The sequence below is a fragment of the Brachionichthys hirsutus genome, chromosome 5, assembly GCF_040956055.1.
Source record: "Brachionichthys hirsutus isolate HB-005 chromosome 5, CSIRO-AGI_Bhir_v1, whole genome shotgun sequence".
Lineage (NCBI taxonomy): Eukaryota > Metazoa > Chordata > Actinopteri > Lophiiformes > Brachionichthyidae > Brachionichthys > Brachionichthys hirsutus.
Genome location: NC_090901.1, coordinates 5646991 through 5655774, shown reverse-complemented (window position 1 = coordinate 5655774; position 8784 = coordinate 5646991). Strand labels below are relative to the sequence as shown.

Below are 8784 nucleotides of genomic sequence, written 5' to 3'. Positions count from 1 at the left end.
TTTCAGCTTGAAACTCACACAGCAACTAAATTCACTTCAACCACTTGATGGCACTGTTGAAGAGCGAGATCCCATCTGAGTCATACTCGGGTCATACTAGGGTTTGATTGGTTTATAAGCAGTTGGAATTTCATTAATAAGTGTATTTCGCATCAGACTCAACACACTCATAATGACCAATCCCCAAATATCCTTGAGTAAAGTAAAAACATGATATAAATCAATAGAACATAAGTTAAAAAAGGAAGGAAAGCAGTTCCCATAATAAATAACATAAAAACAAGCGATAAAAATCAACAAATAAAACAGATAAAATCAACAAGCATAGGATGTGTGTTCTGTGGTCCCGCGAGAGTCCTGGAACTCCGACTACAATGGCGTCTATTTGATGCGTAAAAACATGTGAATCTCATCATTAGCCGGAGCAGCCAGTCACCGGCCACTCACTGACGCACAGTGGAGAATAGCGCAGAATGAATTTTCACAATTTATGTTATTTTCAATTTAGGTTGGATTTGTTTTTTTGTGCGCGATGTAGATTTTCGCTGCGCGAAGACCATATCAGCTGTGCGTAATTACGCACGAGCGTAAGAGGGAATGTTGCTGCGACGTACCTTCCTGAATATTGTCCAAATTATTTTTGTTTAGCTAAGAATTTCTCTCCGCATTTGAGTCACATACATGAAAGATCATACATGAAATGTTTGTTTTTTTTATGTTTGACCACAAGTGAAATATTTCCTTAAATTGCATGCACTATATCTCGTGAAAAGAGAAAAGTAGTTCCGGTTAGTGAGGAGCATAAAGTCTCAGGTCTCGGGTTGAACCAGCGGCGCCTTCGTCCCTGCAAAGATAACCCAGTAGGTGAGTACGAGCCTACCGAATAACAGAGGATTTAAAATCAATACTTACTCAAATAAATAGTGAAGTCAAATCAGTTTTCAGAATACTTTATTAATCCTAGAGGGTAATTCCATCAGCAACAGTGCTCCACTCAACAAAACTCAGAAATAAGAAATAGTGCATTAATAGAAATATAAAAGTATAATATTAAAAACATATAAAAAGCAATATAAAGTTACAATGATGCATTGTGAGCTGTCAAATGAATTGAAAAGTAATTACTAGGAGCTTTTTAATCATTACTCTTGTCAGTAACTGACTATCGTGTGAGTATATAAATATATATATATAAAGTGTCTCTTTTTTAGCATGTGTTTTTCCTCATATGTTTGTACTGTCCATAAATACTCAGGTCAAGTTATTTTAGTGAATGTTGTAATATAAGCACAAATAGTGTCCTAGCTCGCTGTCTCCATGCACAGACTTTGTCTGTTGTATTATTTATATAACAGGTGGTGCACTGAATCCTGCATTGTACTTTTTATATTTGTATTTTTGCCTTAGTGCAATATAAATACTTTTTCAATGTAGTGCTGGACTTTATCATAAACAAAATTCAAATAACTTCTTTCTAAATTGTTTTTCATTGAAATACACTGGCAGGATGATAATTGATAATTCTTAACTGGGGGCATCAAGAACTTTGTTTTTCTTAGGTATATGACATTGATAACAAGTAATTCACGGATTCTAATGGCTAATCCCAACCCATAACTTCATATTCTTGTAAATTCCCACGCTGTATTTCATTCCCACCTGAGGACGAAAGGCGTTCTTACCAATATGATATATTGTTTCACAGTTGTGTCGTGTTAAATCCTGTAGTCTGAACGCCTCCTCTCAGACCTCTTGTAGAACGTGTTGCAAACTGCAAATTCAGACCAAACTGAAAGCGGTCACCTGGAATGTCATCTGTTTGCAGCCTATGAAAGAAGGCGTCTCCTGTATCTGTTATATGTTGCATGTCAGAGGGAGACTTGTCAGGGACTGATCTACATGCTGTTCTATTTGTCTCTCTATCACTTTCTGTCCTTGTCTCTGTTTTTGTCTCTCCGCCTATCTGTCCTTGGCTCTCTGTCTTTCTACCTCTGCCTCTCTCTTTCTCTACCCAACCGGTCCAGACGCATGGCCGCCCACTATGACTCTTAGGTTCTGTTCAAGGTTTCTGCTTGATAAAGGGACGTTTTTCCTTGTCTCTGTGCCAAAGTGCTTGATCGTGTGGGAAAAGTTGGGTTCTATCTTTTTCTGCAGCACCTGTAAAGTGCCTTGAGATAACTTTATGATCCGGCACTACCTAAATAAAAATGAAATTAATTGAATTGATCTGATTGATCACAACGTTTCTTCCCTTTTGTGTCTCCATAGGACTTTTCCTGACACGGATCCAGTCATGTCGAAGTCAAAGGATATGGCCTCTTCTATCATCCACATGCAGCAGATGCCTGCTGCCATGGCAGACACCAACATTGAGCACATGTGCCTGCTGGACATCGACTCTGAGCCGGCCGTGTCCCGCAACACCGGCATCGTCTGCACAATCGGTTCGACTCAAACAAAATTCACCGATTTGATTTCTCTGCGAAATCCCATCAACATTCGCCTCCCTCCATGCAGGACCTGCCTCGCGATCGGTGGAGATGGCTAAGGAAATGATCAAGGCGGGGATGAACATTGCAAGAATGAACTTCTCTCATGGCACACATGAAGTGAGTTACAAATATTGAACGGAGCAGACGGCTCTTTACCCCCTGCATGTGACTCAGTTGTGATTTTACCCTTCACAGCTGCAGCCATCAGTGTGACTTTACTCTTGCAGCCTGGTAACTGTGGCTGTCATGTGATCCTTGAGCTTGGACATGACCCCCCCAGTGCCACTGCTGTGTTGTAGCTTTTTACTTGGCAAGCAAACTACATCATAGCCCACCTTATACTACTGACCCCTCACCTTTAAAAGTCATGCCTCCTTGTGTTTTTTCCTGCCACCTTTAGTGAATAGGCAATCAAATCAATTAAATCTATAATACGACTACCTAATTTTGATAAGTGGGTCATTAAAGGTTAACTGTATTGTTTTTTTTAAATATTTATTACTCAACTCTCAGGATTACGTTTGAGTTTACAGTCAAATATTTATCTTTAAGATGGGTTTTCAGCAACACAATATTAAAACATAAAGGTGTTCATAACTCAAGGAGAACAGAAAACTAGAAATGTGGGTATGATTCGTTATGAGAAGGGCAGAAATAGATTTGTCCTCTGTGCTACTTGCAATTGCAGCTATAAATAGGAGTTCACTGAGAGTCAGCTTCACAGCAACAGTATGAAAAGAATGCAAAGTGGTTACCACGAGTCATGATTGACCGAGGACGGTGGGCAGATCACACTGTCAATCTATTCCTCTGTAGCATTTCATTCCCTTCACTAGTAGCGGGATGTGAACTGAACCAAACATTTTAGGGTTTGTAGCTTTTTCACCATGAATGCAACGTGACTTTCTGCATACTGATGCCCTTTTGATTCTTATCGCCCCTGGCCTCAGATATCCACAGCCCGCCACTGCTCACCAGTCAAACTCCTTCTTTATTGGTTATCAATAAAATATTCCTGAAATATTCCTAAAAGACATGCTGGTCCATGAGCGGTTATTTATATCCAACTGAGCTGCAGCTGTTTGACGAGACTAACACAGCCGGCTCAAGGTTGTCCTTGTGACTCCATGAGTTTTTCCACCTGTTGTTGTTGATGTACTAATTTCACTCTAACATTTAGAAATGTAAAGGTGATCGATTCACTGCCTAAATTAAACAAGACAGGATTGTTTAGTTCTAAATAATGTGTAATTCATGCATGTAAAATGATTTTGTTTCTAACTCACCACGTCATCCAGTATCACGACGAGACCATCAAGAATGTCCGCGAGGCAGCTGAGAGCTTCGGCCGAGGATCCGTCGATTACAGACCTGTGGCCATTGCTCTGGACACGAAGGGACCAGAAATCAGGACCGGACTTATCAAGGGCGTGAGTTCTGGCCATATTACCAAGGCCCCAATGAGGCCCTACTGATTTTGCACAGATGAATATCAATGATTCCCCCCCCCCCCCCCCATCTCTCCTGGGCCTTGTTTAGAGTGGCACTGCTGAGGTTGAGCTAAAGAAGGGTCAAACTCTCAAGCTCACGCTCGATGACCAGTACATGGAGCAATGTGATGAAAACGTTCTGTGGCTCGACTATAAGAACATCACCAAAGTTGTGCAGATCGGGTCCCACATCTATGTTGATGATGGCCTGATTTCCCTCATGGTTAAAGAAGTCGGTGAGCATAAAATCACTCATCTGTTTGGCTCAGTCCTTATGCGGATGTTGCTTTTAGTTTTTAATGTTGAAATTAAGCATCACTTCCTTCTCTCTGTCTTAAGGCGGCGACTACGTTATGTGTGACATTGAGAATGGCGGTATGCTGGGAAGCAAGAAAGGAGTCAACCTGCCCGGAGCTGCTGTCGACCTGCCGTCTGTGTCTGAGAAGGACGTTAAGGACCTGGAGTTTGGTGTGGAACAGGGTGTTGACATGGTCTTCGCCTCCTTCATCCGTAAAGCTGCAGATGTTCACGCTGTCAGGAAAGTGCTGGGCGAGAAGGGAAAGGACATCAAGATCATCAGCAAGCTGGAGAACCACGAGGGTGTGCGCAGGTGGGCGGGCACCCGGAGGTTAAACATCAGTCGCACGGCTCTGAACCTTTAAGACTTGTTGAACTGATTTGTTGTTTTTCCTCACAGATTTGATGAGATTCTGGAGGCAAGTGATGGCATCATGGTTGCCCGTGGCGACCTGGGTATTGAAATCCCAACAGAGAAGGTCTTCATTGCCCAGAAGATGATGACTGGAAGGTGCAACAGGATCGGCAAGCCCATCATCTGCGCCACACAGGTCTGAGATATCAGAGGGAGCGTTGTGGGAAAACCTTTTTAGGAAAATAGCATTAAAAATGATCTGTATAAGAATGCACTTTTCCTCTACAGATGTTGGAGAGTATGACTAAGAAACCTCGTCCAACCCGTGCTGAGGCCAGCGATGTCGCCAACGCCGTGCTGGATGGCAATGACTGCGTCATGCTGAGTGGCGAGACCGCCAAGGGAGACTACCCTCTGGAGGCTGTGCGCACACAACACCGGGTAAGAGCGGCTCTGGCTTTGGTGTGTAGTCTATGCGTGTGCAGCAGCTTTTAATTAAAGCAAATGTCTGAATTTGCGCGATCAAGCAACCGACTGGTGATAACGCCTGTGCATCATCAGGTCTTCCAATGTAGGTTCATTGTTTTGTGTGGAGATTAACAAAAATGTGTGATTGCCATGTTTGATGGCTTGCACTACTAATTGTGCTGCACTTGTCAAGATTTAAAATCTGAAATTTGGAAATTCTAAGAATAATTAGAAAAGCATTCACAAACCTCCACCAAACATCTCATTTCTCCCGAAATGTAATTGGATCAAAGTTCGACCAAGACCCATCTTCAAGATCCACCCAGAAATTTTTCTGTAATCCGGCAAACAAACAAACAAACAAACACCGTCTAGATTTTCACCTTGTCATACATTACAAGAGCTGCATATTTCATTGTCATATTTTTGTCATGCAAATTACATATGACTTGTATTGTGAGCTAGTTGTTGCTCATTTGGGTTCGTTCCCTTTAACATGACACTTTTAGTCCTTATACTAACATCTCGACTTCTCTGACGCTTGCATGGACAGCTGTCCGTGGAAGCCCGACACAACTCCAATCTGTGTTTTTATTTTTTGTTTTCTGTATGATTAGATTGCACGTGAAGCAGAGGCAGCCATGTTCCACAGGCAGATGTTCGAGGAGCTTCGTCGCATTTCCCATCTGACCCGTGACCCCACTGAGACTGCCGCTATTGGTGCCGTCGAGGCGTCCTTCAAGTGCTGCGCTACCGCCATCATCGTACTCACCAAGACTGGCAGGTCAGACTCGGAGAAGTCCATGCTATAAATCTCCATCCTGCTGTCCTTTGTGCCATCATCATATCCTCCATGGCTACCCTTCTTTCCTTCCTTGGCTCCACCTCCACATTGAGTGTGCCAACCTTCCCTGCACTCCACTAGCGACCTTTTGAGATGTGAACTCTGACATTTTTTCCAGGTTAATTTTAACTCCTTGTTCATTCCTCTCCTTTGGGGAGTTCATCCAATCGCCACATGATTCTGAGTGCATATTTCTCCCAGCTGATTGGATAACACCAACATTAAAGTAGTCATACAGCCGTCCCTAGTTTATCGCGGGTGTTACATTCCAGGTGAGCTAGGCAATTAGCATGGCGTGTAAAATCTCACGTAGGCTCGTCTCTGTGTTTTCCCAATGCAAATCTCGTTCAACATGTACGTGTATAAAATACAGTACCGTATCAGTACTGCATTTTATATCTTGCAATACTGTATATGTTTTGTTTTAGCTATCTTTTTACTGTTTTATTTTTCTTAGGCTAGAAATTGTTTATTTTATCCATAAAAAATGAAAATAATAAAAATTCGAACATTTATACAAACGCAGAATACTGGGATATAGCAAAAAATCTGCAATATATGAATGCGTATATTCGGCAAGAGAACTTGAGATATCGTGAATCCGCAGAAAGTGAACCGAGGAACCTTGCCTTTAGTAGTTGGTAGCAAAAAAAAAAGTGTCAATTTTCAACAGGTCACAATCACATTGGATGAATATTGCTAATGTAGCTCTGAATCCATTATATAAAAATCGAATTATTTCTAACAATTAACATCAATTTCAATAATTTGCTACTTGTGGTTCTTAATTGTCTTTTACCTGCTGCCTGCAGGTCTGCTCACATGCTGTCAAGGTACAGGCCTCGGGCCCCCATCATCGCCGTGACCCGCTCCCTTCAGGCCGCCCACCAGGCCCACCTGTACCGGGGTGTCTACCCCGTGCTGTACAACAAGCCTGCTAGTGACGTCTGGGCCGAAGACGTCGACCTGCGTGTGAACTTTGCTCTGGAAGTTGGTAAGTACTGATGTGTTTAACGTATCTTTAAATTAGATGACTTTTTAACATTAAGACATTAGGACAGAAATCACCAGGAGTCATAACAATAATTTGGAATTAAGTGAAGCCAACTCATTTTTTTCTCCATCTGCAGGCAAGCACCGCAAATTCTTCAAGTCTGGCGATATGGCCATTGTTGTTACTGGCTGGCGCCCCGGTTCTGGTTACACCAACACGATGAGAGTTGTGCTGGTTCCTTGAACTTCATCAGAGGACATTGTTAACAGCTCCCCTCTCCCCAATCCTGTCATCTCCCCCACCTTCCCTTCTTAGCTGTTGGTCCCTGAACCATCAAAAACTCCAAAACCGGGCTGCTGTTTCAAAGAATTTATGACAGGTTCAGGCAGTAAATCTGATCCTGTCATCTAAATCCCGCTGCCAATCTGAACCCAAAATCTTTTAGTGGAAACTCTCCTGTCAGGTGTGTCGACTCGAAGAGTCGATTTCTCCACAAATACAAACTATAACATTACCTTGGTTCTTCCATTTTTTGGGTGAACATAAATTGTATTGTGTTCTCTACAAAGTAATCTGGCATGACTGCATTTCCGTCCATTTAAAGGAATTCTGTGATCACCTGTGTTTGTGTTCTTCTTGTCTAAAAGTACCTGGAGTGTAAAACATTAAACACACAAAATATTGGGAAATAAGCAATGCTATTAAAAATACACACCAATAATGTTTCAAAGCAATCCTGTCTGTTTTTATTACAGCTCATGACTATGAAATATTCTCTTCTGCCTCTTTTCAAACAGCTTATCGCATTCAAAATGTCCTTTGCTAAAAGTCACTTCACACTTCACATTTTCTCCCCACTGAAGTCCAAGGAATCCATTTGTAGTCAATAAAAACAGACACTTTTGTGATTATAGTTGTTGCTTGAATGACTAGTGTTTTGGCGATCTTTGAATGCTCTCATTGTTCACACAGTCTTTTAGCCCTTTGACTGGTGCAAGAAAAGTTCAGTTCAGTCTTAGTGCATTGCTGGTCTAAGGATGCTTGATAACCCACAATTCCCGTTTTTTTTTTTTAATCAGTTCAAACTAAAAGCAGAATCTCACTTATTGATTCAGCGATTCAAAGTACCTATATATACCTATATAAAAGAAAGCACAGATTATTGCATATGTGCTGACGGCACACAAGCCTTGGCTCAGGTGTACGTTCAAACTGAAACATGGTGACACCCGGCTAAATGCTGGAGCAGCTGTAAATGGATGAAACAGAAAACCCTCAGCCCATTCCAAAATGGATCTACTCCATTCAGATAGACATTACATTCATTGCTTCAGCTTTTGTTTTTATGAGCTCTGAGTTGTGTAACCCGTTTGGGTGTGCAGTATTTCTGAAACGTTATCTTGGAAGACGTGTCTTCATCTGACTACTACTTATGGGGATAAATGAGCAACGGGCACGATCTGTCCCTTCTCCTTCTTGAGGTATAACCTTGCATTCCGGCGACACACTCAAGAGGCGTGAATGGGTTAAAAGACGCTCAGTAATTTTTGGTTTCAATCAGAACTGGCTGCAGCTGTGGACAAAACTCAAACTAAACAAGGCTAGGCTAAAATATTTCACAAAACTGCCTGGATAATGGGCTTTAAAGAAATACTTACAAATCACAGTGTAGTTATAATACAATAGGTACAGTTGCTATTTTTATGGTGGTGCTATATGTGCCCATTGTAAAAAAATATCCATAAACATCCGTTATTATTCAGGATTCATTCACAATGTATTTAAAAATTGAACCACTGATCTCCAACGCGAGTCGAGTCACACACCCCCCGACTTTAAAAGTG

At 41.7% G+C, this 8784-nt stretch overlaps 1 protein-coding gene across 2 annotated transcripts; it reads left to right on the top strand.

Annotated features, from left to right (window-relative positions):
• Positions 1-833: 833 nt before the first annotated feature.
• LOC137893648 (pyruvate kinase PKM-like) lies at positions 834-7853 on the top strand. Of its 2 annotated transcripts, none has more exons than XM_068739068.1 (11): positions 834-864; positions 2269-2444; positions 2518-2609; positions 3791-3922; positions 4032-4218; positions 4322-4592; positions 4680-4830; positions 4923-5075; positions 5720-5886; positions 6759-6940; positions 7077-7853. In XM_068739068.1, exons 2-11 carry the CDS (start codon positions 2294-2296, stop codon positions 7181-7183), a joined length of 1593 nt encoding a protein of 530 aa, XP_068595169.1. In that variant the 5' UTR covers positions 834-864; positions 2269-2293; the 3' UTR covers positions 7184-7853. The 2 variants fall into 2 exon arrangements, with proteins under 2 accessions (XP_068595169.1, XP_068595170.1); XM_068739069.1 differs by having other exon boundaries at positions 851-860.
• Positions 7854-8784: the final 931 nt, after the last annotated feature.

Excerpts from the sequence above, each read along its gene's own strand:
- LOC137893648 (XM_068739068.1), top strand. The coding sequence starts at position 2,294 with ATGTCGAAGTCAAAGGATATGGCCTCTTCTATCATCCACATGCAGCAG. Across the intron at positions 2,445-2,517 it reads CGGCATCGTCTGCACAATCG|GACCTGCCTCGCGATCGGTG; the intron begins GTTCGACTCAAA and ends CCCTCCATGCAG. Across the intron at positions 4,219-4,321 it reads CCTCATGGTTAAAGAAGTCG|GCGGCGACTACGTTATGTGT; the intron begins GTGAGCATAAAA and ends CTCTGTCTTAAG.